Source organism: Drosophila erecta, unplaced genomic scaffold (assembly GCF_003286155.1).
Source record: "Drosophila erecta strain 14021-0224.00,06,07 unplaced genomic scaffold, DereRS2 tig00000092-arrow-pilon, whole genome shotgun sequence".
NCBI lineage: Eukaryota > Metazoa > Arthropoda > Insecta > Diptera > Drosophilidae > Drosophila > Drosophila erecta.
Window position 1 is genome coordinate 15091564 of NW_020825207.1, and position 20458 is coordinate 15112021.

Consider the following 20458-nt stretch of genomic DNA (forward strand, 5'->3'; position numbering starts at 1 on the left):
AACCTGTAGGGCGGTAAATTTACAATAAAACCAGCAAATTACACAGAAAAGATAAATGAAACACGAAACAATAGAAGGAATAATATTTATTCAAAATAATGTAAAAATGATAATCTGTGATCAATGCTTACATAGATGTTATTTTAGTGCACTGCAACATTTCCAAGCGTCGGCAACATGTTGCTGCGCTTGCGTGCAAAAGAGCCGGCATTTCTTGGCCAAACAGAGTGGGGTTCCCATACTGGCGCCCCAACCAATCTCCGGATCAATTGGTCCGTCCAACATGCAGCCAGGCAGCCAAGGAAAGGCCAAAGCAAAACCAAGCCAAACGTTTTCGCGCGCGCCAACAAGTCGCATGCGTTCTCTCCTCCGCGCCGACGGATAGTTCAAGTTCAAAAACTCAATTTTTCGGATGTACTCGGCGATTTGGCAGCGTTGATGCCAACATCCGGCGGCGATAGCGTCTCAAGTGCTTTGCGGCCCGCTAAAAAGAATTCAATAAATTCATTCATTTGAATTCTTCCCGTGTGTGTTGTGTTGTGTCTTGGCGGTGTAAACAAAATTTGGCCCAAGTGTGCGGTGAGTGCGTGGCATGTGCTTTGCCCATCCACATCCTGTTTAAGTGGCATCCTAAATGCGATGCGACGACCGGAATCGCTTGAAAACACGAAAACACGGAAAACACTTTAACGCAAATGTAAGCATAATAAATAATAACTGCAGATTGATGGAAATGTGTGTATCTGCGGTCTTGGAAATGGCAAATTAAAAATTGATCGGTTAATCTCGCGTAATCACCATTTCCCTGGCTTTTCGACAGCTGACATTCGAGAGTGCATATGTCGGCTTTATTATCCGGAGAAATTGATGAGAGCCCGATAAATTCCCTGTCCGCCTATCGGCATTTGAGTCCGTAAGGGGGCCGTGAAATAGTACGGCTTCCGGTCCTTGACTTCTCCGAAACTGCAGTTGCAATCGTAAATTGTGAGTGGGTGTAGAAGCTTATATGCATTTACAATCCAAATCGGCAAAAAGGGGCCCCTTTTCCTGGGTTTCTGTTTCTGTTTCCGTTACGCTTTTGTGCTGTTTATTTTGCTTCCGTTTTCCGTTGGATTGTTACGGCTTGTGCGGCCCCATAAATCCTGAATATGGGTTGGATATTTTCAAAACCGATGCTTGAATCGGACCATAGAAATTTCCATTTTAATGCAATTTCTGCTCTTGCACCATTACAGATTTCCTGCTGATTGAATTCAATGAATAATTCCTAATAACTAGTCCATCGTTCCTGCCTCAATTTTAATTCGGTTTTTATTGACCAAAGCGTTGCCTTTCATTCAATTTATAGTCATCCATTACACTGGAAGAATCTATTGTTCTTTAGCTAAATCTTTCCTCGGCAAAAAATTTAAACTTAATGTTTAATCATTTATTAATAGTTTTCCATACTTGTAAAATAAATTTCCAATTTGTATGTACTACAATTTAAATGAATAGTCTTTTGAATAATAGTAACTTATTGCAATACTCCCTTTCTATGCACTATAAAATCTGCGTGTTTTTCATTTCAATCTAGGGTGAGCAAACATAAAGGTTACACTCGTAAGAGTCTTGAGCTCATGTTTTATTCGGGGATTTGGGTAACACCCTTTTCATGCTGCACACTTTGCGCCAAGACGAAAACTCCCAAGCTAATGAAAAACCAGAGAAAAAACACGAAACAAAATAAACCCACTGACAGGAGCTTGAAAATTCACAAAAACGTCGGGGAAAATGGGCAGGGAAGAAAATAGAAATGCAGGCGGAATCCCAAAGTGCATCGGATGCGGTTACCATTTATTAGCCTTTGGCAGCTGGATGAGCTAACTGCCTGGCTTAAGGGTGCCATTAGCATAGCCTCACGATCGGGAAAACTTCTGAGGCAGAACAAATGGGCAGCATTTGGGAAATATAGAGCTCCTTCGCACCTAATCGTTGAAATTGTCTATATTTTTGGCGCTTTATTTGTATATATATATGTATATATTTATAAATGGGGCGTGCTCCTGGACACGATCCGTACATCTATTCAGTCCATTGACTAAGTTTGTTTACAATTAACCGACGCGACAGCATTAAACAAAAACTTTGTAAACAATTGCACGAATATGGTACAGAAACATATGGATGAGATTTCGTGAATGTTATTCTGTTAAATGGATTGATTTAAGGTGCCTACGAATTAAACAATATCAGCACCTTGCCAAATTTTCGTTGGCAGATCTTACAAAAACAAAAAGTACAAAAATAAATAGGAAAAAGCCGCGTTAAAGCAAATACATTTTACATTCTCTATTTATTGACTGCTTATCTGCGAAAAGTTCAATTAAAGGCCAAGTTTATACATTATTTAGCGGCGCCAAAAGGAAGCGATATACAAATGAACAAGCGAAATTGCTTAGATAAGGTTTTTATTCTACTCCCCAGAAGTCCACCCTATAAACATGTTTTTAGCATGATATTTATGTATTTGGGTTACCTTTGATTTATGCTGGCAGCCATTTGATATGCATCTTTCGCGTTTGTTCGTCGCTATTGTTCTTACCGGAAAACGCAGGAAACGCAGAAAACCCAGAAAACCGCACCCATGTCGAAGTTCCACCCATTTATTGCCCTCCAACTCCGGGGCCGTCTGGGATCTGCTAGGACAAACTAATTTCGCCCGGCTAATACATACGAATGACAGTCGTTTAATTTCTATGAGTCATAAATTTGTATAATGCGCATACGCCATGTGTGCGCGTCACAGTCGGAAGTGGAAGTGGAAGTAAGGCGGCAAACAATTGCAACTAATTAGGTGGAAATGAAGCCGAATCCACGGGCACACGCTGTTTGCAGTTAATCAAGGGCAGGAACAGCGAAAGGAACTCTCGGCGAACTTAAATTGAAATGTAAGATACATACGCAGTTTTGCTCCTTTTGTTTTAGTTGGAAAAGTTCGTTCGTTTGGGCAAACACAACACGTCGTCACTTCAAGTGTCTGCATCCGAGCGCTCCAAACTGTCACTTCTGCCCGGAATCTCAATCCTCGAGCCGAAGCCTCGAAGTTTTTGTTTGCTTTGGGGCCGGGCCAGGGATCATCCCAATACAAAAGCCAATCACCACAAAACAGCCGAGTAATGATGCGGAACTTTTCAAGTGCCTTTGTTTCTCACTTCTGGCCTTTCCTTTTCATAGCTTTCCATTCCTTTCACTTTCACTCCTGCTTTTTTGCGATGCTTTTGTCCAAAGGACGCTGGACATTGACAGTCTGGCTGTCGTCCAGATTCAAATCTCTAAAAAAATTATTAGCATAGGCAAATGGCGAGGATTTCTGTGCATCTGCAGATGGCAAATTACTTAATTACCCAGGGAAGTTTTTGCAAAGATGTTTTGCTAGATGGAAAGTACTGATTATTAATATTGTACGGATATTTATACTTTCAGCTATCTGTGGAACACCTGTAGATACAAATACATAGGCGTATTTATAGAATACCCACAATGCTTAAAAACACTTCTTAGCAGCCTGGGCCAAGCCATTCTAATGCCCAACTTCATAATTTAGCCTAATTGATTGTTTGCCATTTTTGCCTAAGCTTATAACGATATGGATTGCAAATGCATCCCCTTGCCAATCCGAAGAGTGCCTCTCCATTTAGCCAAGTTGCAAGTTGGAAGCCAGGACAAAACGAACCGATATGCAATTAGCATTATTAGGTTGTGCGTAACACGAAACCGCAATTCCCGCATTGCACAAAGGTTGAATTTAAAATGGCTTTTCCTATTTCCGACTGTTTGCCCTTCAGCTCATGGAATTCTATGAGTGCACAAAAGTGCATGCATATTTGCACTGCTGCATCATCTCATTAATTAAGTAACCGAAGGGGAAACAGACGTTTTTAATATTTTACTTATACCATCGCCTGGACTTTCTCCTGGGAGGAGCATTTTTGATAGCGCGCACGCTTGGAATTAATTAATTTTCCTTCGCATCCAATTCGAAAAGTGTGCGATGACTTAACTGGTAGCATTTTGGCCAATTTAATTTATTACTTTGTGTTCTTAGAAAGTTGGATTTTCAATTACAAGGCTTTGGAATCTGGAGATTATGCTTTGACACAAAAGGCGGAATTAAGCCTTTGAAACGAAGTTCGGAATTTTAATTGAAGTATACGCAACATAAAGGTTTAATGAGCAATACAAATATTTTGTAAATAAATATAATTTATTAAGGATTTAGTTGCCTAATGCCTTGGGATAAATGCCAATTTATCTTACTGAGCAAAATATTTGCAAAAAAGAAATCAGTCTTATGCGCTGATTACATTGTTTTGCACAAATCACTCTTCTAGATATCAACAAGCTGAGAGTAAATCGCAGGAAAATGATTAAAATTGCATAAGTAAAACTGAATTTACCGCATTTTTCACGAGTGAAGGCACACCCCCATTCGCCATTTGTATTCCACATTTAATGAGCTCGCCGGGCGAAGTTAGCACCTCATGTTAGCTGTCATGTAATTTAATATGAGGCGCCTACCTCGCGCCTGTCACCCACGACACCGACACCGATATCAGGACGAAGGACGCAGGACGAAGGACCCTGGTACCAGTATCCCAGTGCCCAGCACCCAGCTCCCAGCTCCCAGCACCCAGTATGCCAGGGAAATGGGCAACACCCAACCAATTAACTGTGGGCCATTGTGCACAAAATGGCCCGTGACGGGGCGAAATGCCGAAAGTCGGCTGGAAAAGCGGAAAACCGGTGACGGGGTGGGCGCAAGGGGGAGACAAATTACAAAATGAAAATGATATATGTGCTGATGCCGGGGGGCACGATGGATTGAGGCATAAGTGCGGCGTGTCCGTCAGTCAGTCAAATTTATGTGTCGAGGGGTGTTGGCAACCCCCAAAACCCCCAAAACCCCCGGAACCCTCGTTCCAAAACCCCCTGGCCCAGCAGCTGTTGCTGAATAATGAAGCTGCTGTACGCCCATCAAAGAAATGTCAACAAACTACAAAAAAGCCTGCGAAAAACACGAGGAAATTAAGGACTTCTGGGGCGGGAGGAATGTTCAATTGTATGCAAAGTGGTTGGCAGTTAGGCAAAAAATAGAATAAAATTTAAATTAATGATAGGCAGAGATGTAAGCAAAAGAATAAATTGTCAGCGTTCGAAAGATTGAACCTAAATCGCGTAAAGACGCCTTAAAAAAGACAAAGAAATGATGGCATAGTAGATATAATAGCATTCATGAAAGAACAAAAAGCCTCTTGATCTGTTGGGAATTTTCACATTTAAGCATCATGGGTTTGCTCAACCAGAAATAATACTTTCAACATATTTAAAAGTAGATTTCCGATAAAATAGTTTCATTTTTTAAGGGTATTTTGCTTTCTCTATTCACAGCATTTGCCATTCCTTTTTGTATTTTAAATTGTCACCCACAGCTACAAAAAGCTTTGTCCAGTCGACTTTATGTGTGCGACATCCATTACTCAAGTATATAAATCAAGTGTCGGACACTCCATTTATACGTGCGAAGGACCTTTAGTCCTTTAGTCCAAAAAAAAAAACAAACAAAAAATAAAGGAAAGGAAAAACCAGAGGAGTCGAAAAATTGGATCTTTTTAGCGGGCAATTAGTCCTTTTAAATTGCAGAGCCGGAAAGTTTACTAGAAAATCCAGTGGAAAAAGATTCAGTCTGAGGACTACCAAAAAATATAAAAAGGGCACTACTTTGACTGAAAAATGAATATAAAATGAATTTGGTTTTCAATTGTGCTGAGTGTTGGACACGTTAAATTCCTAAATTTGTATATTTCCATGTGATGTATAATATTGTACAATTTGTACAATTTGAATTGAGCTCAGTGTTTTGCTCATTGTAGTCAGACAATTGAAATTGTCTGTTGGCGACAAAGTTTTAGTCAGACATAGTAATGCACTCTGATTGCGCCAACGAAAAATCTAATTGCGATGTCGGCAAGCCAACTGCTTATTAGGGATAATTTAAAGTTTGATGGCAATTTAAAGTTTTTTTGCCGCACTGATTGGGACGAAGTACACCCACTTTTCCGGCCCCATTTTTATTACATTCTTTTCCGCAAAAATGCTAGCTCTGTTCTCCTGGTTTTCCTATCGCGAATTTCCCTATGACAATCGATTTTCGTTGTGGGTGAGGAAAATTGTTTCTAGACCGCGGGCAATAGAATTTTCATAGAAATAATGGTTACGCGCGATTACATAAATAATTTATCTAGATAATGACAACGGAAATCCCCCATCGTTTATGGCTTTATTTTAAACCCACTTGCTTTCCGCAGAAGCGTTAAGTGCGAATTGGTAAAACAATTTTCATAAGGACAATAATATATTAAAATGGCTGCTGGGTGGAAATACAACGCTTTTGTCGAGTGGCTCGACTATCAGATACCCAATAGTCAGCTAAGGGGTGTGCAAAGCAGATGAGGATGGGCTACATCTACTTGACTAGTGATCCCTAGGAATATTTATGCCTACTTCTATCTTTGAACTGTGTACTCTTTAAGGAATCTAATATACCCTTTTACTATATGAGTAAAGGGTATAGCAACAAGGACCTTGTTCTGTAATGGCTTATGGGACGCCTATATTTGATTTTTTATCACCACTTCTTAGTGGATGGTTGATGCTCGAACATGTGGGTATTTGGGTACACTTATATTTCCATAATCCGACTGAAATCATAGTGTGTGCGAAGCCATTAAACGCTGCATTAAGGAACAGCCAAGGGCTTTAATGCTGCAATATCACAACATTTTAAAAATAAAACAGCTATACACGTAGGTTGGATATCGAAATTCAAACAATTTACTGAGCCATTCATAAGCTTTTCCACGGAATAAATGATTGAACATCGTATTTTCTTTTCATTACATTTGCATAAATAAATAAATATCAGGCACCCGGGTATTCAATTACATGCGGCAAAGCAAATGGCCAATCGCAAATCTTTTAGTAAAGCCGGTGTCCCTGTTTTTTTTACGCATATTTCATATGAAGAGCGAAAACAATTCCTGCACAACTGAAAAATGGAAAAGAGCTCGTCTTTCTTTATTTTCGTGGCGGAGTACGAGTGTCCAAAACACCCGCCTTATTTATTCACAACATTCGTGCGGCGCTGCGAATTCCACAGCGCCCTGTGTGCCCAAAACAATCCCAACTTAACTGCATTTATTATGAGACGCACTAAGTCCTAAAAACCAGGAGATAAGATTCAGTTACCGTCGCCTGTTTTCGGTTCGATTCCCAAATGGTTGGATACGTGGGCCGACTGTTTGCGATGTGATAACATGTTTCCAGTGGGCTGGGATGACACCTATGTATGTTGGTGGCCCCCACTTCCTCCGGATCTCGAGGCATTTAAGTGGCGTGTGTCCATAGCTGAACTACTGATAAATTGCATTGATTTATCAAACGTATGCGTGAGAATGTAACCACAAATGTAACAAGCAGCTATTGGATGGGTAGCGACTAACTGGTACCCCGAAAATAGGCTTAATTCTTAAGGTAGGAGGAGAACGAACAACAGAGATAGCTTACAGGGGAATTATTTATTCTGAAATATCATATAATCAAGCAAGGTTTACAGCATATAGTGTATCGTACAAAACATTTAGCATGGAACACAAATAGTATAATAGGAAACAGGATATCACGCCGTCTTAACAATAACATGTCCAGGCAAATGTTAAAAAAAGGCAACATGCAAAATAAGTTGATTTCAGTTTGTATTTATAATAAGCTATTTATTTTACCCTGTCTGCTTAGTTGGGACTTCACTTTGTCAAACCAAATTATCGGGGTACCAAATCGAGGGTCACCCGTTCGCTAGGAGTCCATAAGTAGTTGACATCCAGATGGTCGCCAGATAAGCGGACTTCTGCCGGCCACTGGATGTCATAAATCACGGCACTTCGCTGTGAAGTTGGGTTTTTGGTGCGGATGGGGGCGATGTAAGCCAGTTATTGATATAGGCTAACAGGTTTATTTGTCGGTCTAATGGCAGAGGGTCTAGAATACGAGTATATTCATTATCGTTAGAACTGCGAGTATTTATGGTGGCGAATCAAGTGTGATGCGTGGCACTTTAAAGGGCATAATTTATCACTTGGCCTAGTAGTCAGTGTCAAAATTCAATTAGCTAAGTGTTGTGCAAATAAACCTGACCGCAACCCACCACCCACTTGTGTTAACATTCAGTTAACAAATTAATTACGCTGGGCGACAAACAATGAGGACAATGTTGACATTTCAACAGGCTCATCGGGCAGCCAGTTTCAGTTTGAAAATAATTCAGCGATTTGCAGCTTCTGCTCAAAATTTCTTAATTAGTGTGCCTTTGTTCTCTAACTTCATTTACATATTTGGGGTATTTGGGTATTTGCGAATTTCATGAGCTCGATTTTCGACCAGCTACGTGAAGCCATTCAAGAGGGTCAACAATAGAAAATGTAATTCAACTCAAGTGCACAAACTTCTCAAAGTCTAACGAGCTGACGAACTGGTAAATAAGAAATGGCCATTGAAAACAAGACGAAAAGTTTTTGAATATCAAAAGAAAAGCAGGATTCCTTAAATTTGGATTCCTTTCATTTGACAAATGATGAACGAGCAAGAGCTTACTACGAAAGTAATTAAATTCTAAAAAGGATTTACTTATGATCTTTGTCTTATGGAAGAGCCGAAGTAGATTTACAACAATATGTATCAACTCAACAAGTCGCATATACTCATATACTATAAATGTATTCTTAATTGTTTGGCTAGTTATACCCTTTACTCGTAGAGTAAAAGGGTATACTAGATTCGTTGAAAAGTCTGTGACCATATAAAGAATATATATTCTTGATCAGGATCTATAGCCGAGTGGATCTAATTTGTATCTGATCGACAAATGTTTCTGGCGCAATACTCTTAGACATCTGCATTCAAATTTAGAATTTTATTTTTTCTAAATTTTTTTTGTAATTTTTCTGATGTGATTCAAAATCAATTTATTACAAGTACTTTTCCTTTTAAAAAAGGCATTACATTTTTAAAAGACATGTAAACTGCAATGCAAACAATTCAAATAAAGGTTTATCATTACTTATATTTATATCTATTACTTTTAGAGTAAAAGGGTATACTAGATTCGTTAAAAAGTATGTAACAGGCAGAAGGAAACTTTTCCGATCATATAAACTATATATATTCTTAATCAGGATCCATAACTGAGTCGATCTGGCCATGTTCGTCTGTCTGTCCGTATGAAAGCCTCGATCTCAGGAACTACAAGAGCTGGAATGTTGAGGTTAAGCATGCAGCTTCCAGAGTTTGTTGTCACGCCCACTCCTATGCCCACAAACCTCCCAAAACTGGCACGCCCACACTTTTGAAAAATGTTGTGGTATTTTTTTTTACTTTTTTATATATCTTGTAAATTTCTTCAGTTTGCAAACAACTTTTTGCCACGCCAATTTCAATCCAATTTCAACCGATATTCCAGAAAATGTTGAAAGTTCTCGTTTGCACTTGCACTACCTGAGTAACGGGTATCTGATAGTCGGGGACTATTCTATCTTGTTTTAATATCGCGTTCATTAATTTCTTTTTTATTACCCCGTGTAATTAGCTTGCTCACAATTGGAACACAAGGCCATTAAAAACCACTTGTTTTTACGAACTAGCAGCAGAAGCTGCCATCGATGGGATATTACTTTCCAGAAACTAAAAAACAAAACCTTTCAGACTCGAACTAATTGTTGAAAACTCGGTAGCTTACTCATCTTGTTTACCTGAGTTGGCCAAGAAAACTTTAATGGAATAAGCGGACCTTTTGCAGATAGTTTTTTCAATTGATTGCTGCACATTTTGGTTTAATTAGTCTCAGTCTGAGTTCAATTTACTGCTACTGATGGCTATTAAATTGAAACAACCGCACTTTCAGATTTTACAGCTAAATGTAATCCTGCGTCAAAAAGTGAAGGTGTCCAAGATGCCAGCACTTTGCAACTTTGTGGCATTGAAATAACGCCTCACTCGGTTTATGCAAATGTTATTTATGCATTCATACGGATTTGATTTTTAAAGGCATCTGTTTTTATAGTTTCTGCAGCAAATTCTACATCCAAGGCATCTGAAAGGAAAGTGCTGGAGTGTCGGTGGGTTAAAGCTTCCTCCGGATGTTTACACTCACCTGGCTAAGATGGAAGACCATTCATAATTTTTTATGTCAACGGAATGGCAGCCAGGGCGAAAGAGGAAAGCCGAATGCACAGATTTCAATTACGCCGAGTTTTCCCGCTCTCGAGATTTTCCTGCCCCTAACCAAGTCATTGAAGTTTCCTCGGGCGTCAGTTACATTTTATGAGTCACTGTAACTCGATGTGTGTGGTTGTGGGCGGCTGTGTGTGTGCGGTTAATGGCTGGAAATGTAATGACAGGATATGCATTGCTTGAAGTGTCGAACGGGGGCAGGACATCCAAGGAGCAGCCCCATCAAGTTGATAAGAAATTCCACGCCAATGCCATAAATCTGTTATATAAGGCCCTTGCTCATGGCCCGATTTTCACTTGCTTGCCTTTAATGGAAAGTTAGCACGTGTTTTTGGGCTAAACTTTCGAAAAAGGGAATTCCAAATTAGCCAGCTGAAGGGAATCATTTAATTACGACAGAGTGTAGAGCGCATTTCTGAAATCCTTCCCATGAAAATCTGCAAATGTGCATCTGCGATGCAATTATGCAGCAAAGCGAACAAATGCCCTTCAATCGTAAATGGAATAAATCACACAACGCCAGAGCAGATTAGATACAAAATTTAATTCCACGCACGTGTATCTGAAACTTAAACTTTAGTTGTTAAACTTGCAATAACGAGAACAATTGTCATTTTATAGGTCCAAAAATTAAAGTTTAATTTAGCCTTTCGATTTCCGTATTCAACCTATACAGGTTTGCCTTGGAACAATAGAAAATTGTTTGCCGTAGAAGCAAAACCAATAAATTGATCCCACAGCAAATACGAGTGTATGAAAAGTAAACAAACAAGAATGGCATCAACCATTTAATAGCATTGAAAATATGCACAGCATTTTTCGACTATACAAAGCCATTAAAGCAAAACCGAAAGCAAATTGAATAATTTCATGTAACAAATTGTATTGTTTTCCTCTACTTTCAGTTGGATTGAATTGGATGCAAAAATGCAGCAAGCAACGAGCCATGAAAAAATCAAATTAATCATGTTGGCTTAAACAATTTCCGTTTTGTTGGGCAAGAAAACGCATTACTCTAGGGAAAATCGAGCGGACTCAGTAGATCTTTCCCAGATGATAGCCAGCTTGGTGAGCATGGAAACGAACTTGGCCATGGAGGGCGGCCTGGATATTTCGGGTGAATCCCCAACAGCACTACCCCCCATGCCGAATGTCACCCAGACCCTGTGGGACCTGGCCATGCTGTCCACCCAGTCCACCCAGTGGCCCCTTCTGGACACCGGCTCCTCCGAGAACTTCAGCGTACTGGCCACCACCGAGACACCCTACGTGCCCTACGCCCGACGACCGGAAACCTACATCGTGCCCATCCTCTTTGCCCTGATCTTCGTGGTCGGCGTCCTGGGCAATGGCACTTTGATTGTGGTCTTCCTCAGTGTGCGACAGATGCGGAATGTTCCAAACACGTGAGTGCCCCAGGGAAAAGTTTCGGTAACTTTGGAGAAACTACGTTCGGGGTGGGTAGATACTGCTAATGGTTGACTGAGAATAGAATTTGCAACTGAAATATTTTTAAAATCAGCTTAGACTAAATATACACAAATGTTTGGGTTGTAATGAATCATTTCAGCCAGGAGCTTGCACTATAACATAACAACATGTGTTGCAACTTGTGGACCCTTATAGGATATGAACTAGTCGTGTCGCCAGCTCCACCGCTGGGTTGGTAAATGTCTTTTTGATTTACGGGCAATTTAAATTGAATTTAATTATATGCCACACGCCTGGCAGCAAAGAGTCTGTGCCAGATTATGCATGCAAAAGGCAAATGTCACGAGTTGGCCAGGAACAGTGCCTGAAAATAGTCCTGCCCCAGACCGACGAGTCGGGTAATGAGTCGGGTGGCAGGCGGGAAGGGGCTGTCGGCGGCGATGATAATGGCAATGTCGTTGCCGCCTCCGCATGGAAATCACTTAAAATTTTCCTTTCACATGTGCCCCAAAGCTCCCCACACCATACATATGTGTGCCCCACACATATTCGCATATCCAGATCGATTGGCAGATGGTGATGTTTTCACAGGCGACGAACAGGAAAATGGCATAACTAATTAGTCATGTCGGGGCTGATTTTGGCGCATACATATATGTAGTACTCCGAAGCGTGGTGTGCCATAAATCAAGTTATTCTACCAGGCTTACGAACGAGATAAATATGATTTTCGGGCAGGCAATAACAAAAACCTTATGTGACTTACATACACGAGATGTTGCCCACTTTCCGGGAAGCCAAAGTAATTCCTTAAGGGCAAACAAAAATGAATTGTTCCAGCACTTTGAGCGCAAAGGAAGCCAGTTGGAATGTTCAAGCATTTATTGTGACTGCCTTGTTTTCTCGATTCAGCAGAAATGTTCATATATTTTTGGGAATTTTAAGGCAAACTTCATTGAATCGCTTCAGGTTAAATTTACATAAAATCGCTTAAAGCGAGTATGCTCACAATTTATACTGATGAATAAATAAATAAATTCCATTCGAAGCTAATTAAGTTACGAAATTAGGTTGCTTTGCCTAGGAGCTTGCAAATTCCTATGACCTAAAGTGGTTTGATAATTCCCACGACAATTTTCTCAAGTTTTAAAGTAAATAACTCAAACCGCACGGTTTCTAGTGGCAACTTCTTGGCGTTGTGAAGTACGAGTAGTTTATTAGCGACACGAGTTCATCATTAAAGGCTACGACCTTGTGGGAAAGGGAGCGCAAGTGCTGGCCAATTAAAACATTCCACTTTGTTGGCCGAAGCGGTCAATACGGCCTGAAAAGCTGCGCCACTTGTACTTAAAGCCGGACTGTTGTGCCACATGGTTGCGACCACTTTAGTTCTGTAAAGGATGTTGAAACATTGCCAGATTGACTGCGGATAAATGTGTGACTTTGCAGGCAACACGATTTTGCATTAAGCTTAACTCACATAAAACTCACAGACGAAAGCAAATGTCAACTGATCAAATTACGCTGAAATTGCATTTCGTTGCCCTGGTGATAAATTGGTGAAAGCCAAGTTTGGTGCTTTAAAAGCCAAGTGCCTGGCCAGGATATCAAAGGACCCTTATCGGCTTTGCTGGGGGCCACAAAAACGTAATTTGGTGTTGCATTTCCGTGGCGTCGGCCAAGAGAACGTGGCAAACAAAGTGCCACATGCAGCTTATTTATGGAAAGCGGAGAGGTTGGATAAAGTCGGAATTACTGCATGAGATCACGGACCGAATTGGAAGTGCCACTGTGCGGTGGCAGATGCCAAAAACCCAGTTAAAATAAATAGTGAAATTCGCCTTCTTTTTTTCCTCGGCGACGGATAATTTACATTCCACTTAATATGGCTTATGCTAGATAAATCAATTTTAATGGTCATTGTATTACCCCATAGTCAGCAGCCTAGTACAGTTCCCTAAAAAGTTTGCCGCACATAAATCAACGGAGTGCCACATTTTTATCACACTGAAATGTGGCCAGGACACGTGCTGCGCCAAAGGAAGAGCTAACTCCGCTGCAAAGTCACCCTGTTTATCTCAAAAAGTAAAACATAAATCCACAAGCATTCGATACTCGGGAGATTAGTGGATGAATAATAGATTGTGCACCAAATGAACAGCGGATGAAAAGTTAATGAACAGACAATGAACGCTGATGAGCAGATAATGAACTCTATGTGAACGGACGATAAACAGGCAATGAACGGTAGATGAACATAATTGGTTTTAATATGGGCAATGCTTGGATCGAACTCTTAATTTGTATTCTTAAGTAACATGTTTTACTTGAAATTCTACTTTAAATGGTTTTTTTTTAGCTACATTTTATCTCTGGCCCTGGCCGATCTGCTGGTTATTATAACCACAGTGCCCCTCGCCTCCACAGTCTACACAGTAGAGTATTGGCCATATGGTAGCTTCCTGTGCAGCCTGTCGGAGTTCATGAAGGATGTGTCCATCGGGGTGTCGGTGTTCACACTGACTGCGTTATCCGGCGATCGGTATTTTGCCATCGTGGATCCTTTGAGGAAATTCCACGCCCATGGTGAGTAGAAACTCGCGATTAAAGGTAGCTTGAGATGCAGAAAACTTGCAGGACTTGATTGTGTGTAGTAGCATCCTCATTAACTCCTTTCTCATTTGCATTGCTTTTGAATTTTTCAGGAGGTGGTCGTCGGGCCACCAGAATGACCTTGGCCACAGCGGTTTCTATTTGGCTGCTGGCCATTCTCTGCGGATTACCAGCTCTACTCGGAAGCAACCTGAAGGTAGTTCCCCCCTCTGGTCCCGAAATACGTATTTATGTTTTTCCTTCCTCGCAGCACCTCGGGATAAACGAAAAGTCCATAGTCATCTGCTATCCGTATCCGGAGGAGTGGGGCATCAACTACGCCAAGTCCATGGTCCTGCTGCACTTTCTGGTGTACTACGCCATTCCTCTGGTCATCATTGCCGTCTTCTACGTGCTCATCGCCCTACATTTGATGTATTCGGCCAGTGTTCCTGGTGAAATTCAGGGAGCTGTGCGTCAGGTTAGTCGAAATTCAATTTATGTTCATAAGTACCACCAATTGAGATCAATCATTTTGTCCATACTGAACCAACGGCAAAAAAGGTAGAGTGCATTATACAGTTCTCGCCAACTGCATTCGTAAAAAATGTGTGCAAAAACTTTTTCCATTCAGTTGGGTAGCATAAAATATTCATACTAACTGGACCGCCGCATTGAAATTCAAAGGAATAAATTGACGAACTTTTTAGTGGTTTCAGAGTGATTCTATCAATAACTTCCTTATTCATTCGTGTCTACTTTAATAAATTTAGTAGGTATTCTATTTCCATTTTGTTAAAGCTTGTTTTCCTTCTTGTTATTAACATTTTCCTTCTTGTTAAATGAGCTTGAATGTTTTTGTTTGTCACAATTCACTTTCTGTTATTTAGTTTAACAGCATTCATGAATCAGTTCATTCAAAAGGAAAAGTCAATGGCATGGTTTCTGAACTGAAATGTTTAAACACCCGAAAATGCTTACAAAAAGTATTTAATGCGAACTTTTAATTTCTTTTAGGTCGCTCAAACTTTTTCTACTTCTGTTTGTAGATAAACTTTGCTTAAGCTCCCTTTCATCCATCGTCATTGACTGTGTGCTTTATTTCAAAAACTTCTCAATTTTATTACAACAAAACAATCTTTATGGTCTTCATTTTCCAAACAGTGTGCTTAACAACATTGTGCTTAATTTTCATATTCGTTACTCGTTGATTACAGGGGTATATTAGATTTTCAAAAAAGAATGTAACACGTAATAGGATAAACTAAATTTTATCAGGATTCAAAAAGTTTTGAGCACTTTTTTGTAATAGCCGCTAGGTGGAGCTCCTGTGGACTCCTTAGGATAATCTAACTGGTTTCGATAATCTAAAAGTTAGTTTATAATATTCAAGAGCCCTCGTTATAAATGGATTATATTATATTTGTAAAAACCGCGGCCCCTTTCCCCATTACCGATTAACCCATGTTGCTGTTTGTGTTTCATTTTTTTCAGGTTCGGGCCCGTCGTAAAGTGGCTGTTACTGTGCTGGCCTTCGTTGTCATCTTTGGAATTTGCTTTCTGCCCTACCACGTCTTCTTCCTCTGGTTCTACTTCTGGTGAGTGCTCTGGGTCCTCTGATTTGGATCCACCTCCCTGGAGGGGTGCTAAACTGGGTATGCTCGTGAATGAATGGATGGAAAGTCAATTTGTCAAGCGGATAAAAGGGAACCTGCCAGCAGCAAAGGATATGGCGCACATATCGCCTGTGACCGCTCACAAAGGGTCCTGCGTATGAGTAATGTTGTTGCCATTTGTCCGACACTTGTTCGCCTGGGATGCCGGACAATCAATTTGCCCCCGATATCTCCATTATGGGTGCTTTGCTCGCTCTGAATCCCGATGTTTGTTTGTGTTTTTTCAAGGGGTACTCGGAAAGTCGAGGGGTATATGAAGTGCTCCGAACCGAGCTTCTAGTTATAAATATTTATATTATGCATAAATAAATGCAATTAAACTGTTTGCATTTCCATAAAGTAATTAATATCCACCTATGAAACTTTGCTTCCCCAACTCCATATCAAATTCCTATTATGTCATTCAAATACTTTTACTGCGTATCTGATAGGCTACCTAATATTCGTTCTCTGACTTTGCAGGCCCACTGCCCAGGATGATTACAATGCCTTCTGGCATGTGCTGCGCATCGTCGCCTACTGCATGTCCTTTGCCAACAGCTGTGCGAATCCTGTGGCCCTGTACTTCGTGAGCGGCGCCTTTCGCAAGCATTTCAATAGGTATTTGTTCGTTTACATCAATCCACCAGCCGCATAACAGCGCTACAGCATGACCAATCGGTACCCGCTAGTCGGTAGTCGACTGTCGCTAGCAAATCAATAAACAAACTGTAGCCCCGTAACTGTAAGCGTAAGCCAACTCAATTTGTATCACTCCTTCTATACAGAACTCTTAACTTTTTATTAACAAAAGAGCAAAGAAAAATCTGAAAACATTCGAGCAAACATGCGTGAACATGCATTGAAAGTTCACTACGATTTCATCCACAACTTTAAGCACAACGCATTTGGTACTTTCTTGGTCATCCTTTTGGAGTTGGTGCTCGTTTTTGAGCTATTTTCATTTATTGATTTTATTTATTCAAAAGTTACTGCAGTTTTCACGACTTCATTCAATTACATATGTTATTCTTTAATATTTACGAGTCTATTTGAGAGCTCTACCGATGACAGGATCGAACAAGGTGGAATAATTGATGGATGACAAAATAGAAGCATATAGATGTTATGAACTTTTGCCAACCATGTTGTAACCACCCATTTCATTTTCATTTAATCAATTTTCTAATTTTTTCCTCAACTTGCGTTTGAGTATATGTTCGTTCAATGACCAATAGCCACACTTCCCCATCGGAATGAGTTTATGCTCTCAAATTGCATTCTGAAATTGTTTGATGCTTTCGCATTCGCTCACAAAGTGCATGCACTGGAAACAAAACTTTGAAGGTAGCTGGGAATATTTTTTTCATTTTTCTAAGTTATCTACAATTTGCTCCCAGCTTAATTCAAATATATAATTGTAGTATTCATTGTTTTATTATGCGCAAATTTCTTTCAAAACAATTATTTAAATTTATTTCTCAAATTCTCACACTTACGTAGCTATTCTGATATCAACCCAACTAGAAGAAAAGCAGAATATTTTGCAATGCTCTTACCACATAAATTTGATTTCAACCAGACTCCATACCAATTTTGCTCTGTGTAAACACATAAGACCCCCCAGACAGCGTCCCATGTGAGGGAATTTAATGAAATATTTTTGCCTGACCCGCGAATCTGGAACCATTGTTCCGAAAACTGCATTCTTTCCCGCCAGATATCTGTTTTGCCGCGGAGCAAGTGGACGGCGCAAGAAGCGCGGCCAGCACGACACCTTCTGCATGCACCGGGACACCTCGCTGACCAGCACGGCCTCCAAGCGCTTCCAGTCCCGCCACTCCTGCTACCAGAGCACCATACGCAGGTGAGTCCTGCCCCTTCTGTTTTGGACTTTCCGGAACCCATCATTTACGACCACCACAATGGACAGCTGTCGCCTGCAGGAGACCACGATAACCACCCTGCCGAATGGCGGGAATCCGAACGGAGCCCCCATTTCAGCGGTGGAATTGGCAATGCCCGTGCTCCAAGCACCAGGTCACAGTGACGCACCCGCATCGCAGTCCTACGGATTTTTGACGCCTAACGAGATTGGCCAGCAGACCAGGTCGAGTCCAGCCAAGTTCCAGGAATCGCTGATGAACTGAATCCGGGTGAGAACAAATGGGTGCGTGGATTTAAACGGAGTTTACAGGAATTCGGGCAGCCGTGTGCCCATATCCTAAGCACTGTATCGAAATCAAAAGTGAATGTATTTAAAAGCTTAAGATTTCAAAACTACCACTTCATACTTTCAAATCAGTTCAAAGTTGAAGTTTTATCCTTAATTTGGCTGACTGTAAATGGGATAAGAAATTGCCTAGGTAATGTGAAAAACGTACTTGGTCTGCAGCTAGTATTTCTGAAGCGTATTATAAATAAATTCGTTGGTTACAACATTGGTAAAATATACACTTATTTTTGTGACACTACACTAAACTTGAATTCGAATGTAAAAACCAAAACGTGCCATCAAAAACCAATTGAGAATGGCTTTGGTAAAACTTTGGCAAGGAATTAGAGCTACAAAAATGTTATTTAGTGTAAATATACATATGCCTAACAATTTTGATGTCTTTTTCTGTGTCAAAGCTATGGAAATTAATCCTATAAGTAAACTGAAGTATTGCAGCCGTGGCGCGGCTTTAAGCTAAACATATTTTACGTATAAATTATATTAGACGGTTAAGAGGCTAAAAATTATTGTGCGCTCTTAAATAGACCAAGAGAAACTTTGTAAATACATTTTTATGTGCCAGCATATAGTTGAAAATAAATGTAAATTGTGCGTTTAAAACTTTGACTCCATCTGTCTGCCGTTCGCGAAAGTCACCGAAAATCCTTAATATTCTGGGAAGTTTATGGGAAATTAAATTACGGAGTCAACTTTAAGGAGCTCTAGAGGAAAACTTTGCTTCCCACAACAACCAGAAGATAGGCCGGTCGCGACCTGAAAAAAGGAAAAGCCAAAGGGATTGGGATTGGGAAAACTCCCTGCGGTTTTAAGGCATTTTTGGGAAGATTAATTGGTTTGGCTGCAGGCAGAGAGGTGAAATCGGAGTCACAGCTTAATCTTATTCACTTCAAACAAATCGCTTACATCTTTTTGTGTGGCCGTGTGCTTTTTTGAAAGTCATGGAACAGTCGTTTGATTTGCCTGCAGTATAAAAGGCTATTGGGGTTTTCATTGCGGAAACCCCTTTAAAGATTTCAGGGTTCTAGATTGATCCAAAATCGAGATATGAATATGCTCTTTGTGACATGTTGCTTTGGGGACTTTTTTTCAGTTGAACTGATTGATTTATTCAAAGCTATTCGGGCCTTGTTTCCTTAGAAAAACAGGAAGTTGCCCAAATGTAGCTTGTGTGACAGCCTAAAGATGTAAAGATGGACTAATGATGACTAATGGCAGCGAATAATTGGCAAACTCGGAAGATATTCAAAAAGCTTCTTAGGCTGAGCACTTAATGACCAGATTTGTAAATGTCAAAATAAATTTCAACTTTAATTGCTTGTGCTGGCTACATTTATTTTGATCAATATTTTGATCATCGTTTGAAATCATAACTTTGGAACTTTGAAATCATAAACTTAAAATTGAAACTTGTGTCTGGAGATGATTTCTGTTGAGGCTCGTTAAACGAACTTCGTTGCTCTGGCCACAAAGACGACATTAACTTTTCATCTCGTTTCCAGAATCAATTTCCGGCCATTTCGAAGATGATTTTGTGGGCGTAAGTGTCATTGAAATGTGCCATCACGTCAATCAGCTTAAATCGGACGCACATTTGGGCCATTATTTACTGGAATGCTTTTGCTTTTGCTTTTGCCTTTTGCCTGTGGGATTTGCCACAGTTTCGACAGATACAGAAATTAAATTAACTCATGAAAATGTCGAGCGCGTCGGCCGTGAAAGCTACGTGCCATGGATTTTCCCTTCTCGTATCCTGCGACTCCTTTTGCATGTCCTGGCGACAGACTTGGTTATCTTGGGCCTGGCAACCCGCGAGTTATCAGCTGTTTTCCTTTCCATCCAGCACTCCTCTATTTACTTGGCCATCTTTTCGCTACTCATTTTTAATAAACCAGCTTCGGGTGCTCATTGCGGCATTTCAGCGACCACGTCAAGTTGTCATCCAGCCAAGTCGTGTGCTTATCCCGGCTTTATTAACTGTCCAAAGTGTTTGTAGCCCGCCTCTGCAGAGAGTCCTTTCCTGGGCATCCTTGACTGCGTCATGATTTTCTGTGTATTTCGTCTTCTTTTCGGGTTTCGAATATCAAGCTATTTTTGCTCATTTTCCGATGATTATTTCTGTTATTTTTAAACGTGGTCTGAAGGAAACATAATTCTGGCTATGTTTGTTCTGTAATTACTCAGTGAGTCCTTCGACATTGTTTACTACCACCTCGATAAT

The 20458-nt window shown here is 40.4% G+C and overlaps 1 protein-coding gene across 1 annotated transcript; it reads left to right on the top strand.

Annotated features, from left to right (window-relative positions):
• The first annotated feature begins 205 nt into the window (after nt 1-205).
• LOC6546758 (neuropeptide CCHamide-1 receptor) lies at nt 206-18832 on the top strand. Its single transcript, XM_001974512.3, has 9 exons — nt 206-697; nt 11229-11729; nt 14114-14340; nt 14460-14563; nt 14618-14827; nt 15841-15944; nt 16485-16622; nt 17722-17868; nt 17935-18832. The coding sequence occupies exons 2-9, from the start codon at nt 11377-11379 to the stop codon at nt 18149-18151; spliced, it is 1500 nt and encodes a 499-aa protein (XP_001974548.1). The 5' UTR covers nt 206-697; nt 11229-11376; the 3' UTR covers nt 18152-18832.
• Nucleotides 18833-20458: the final 1626 nt, after the last annotated feature.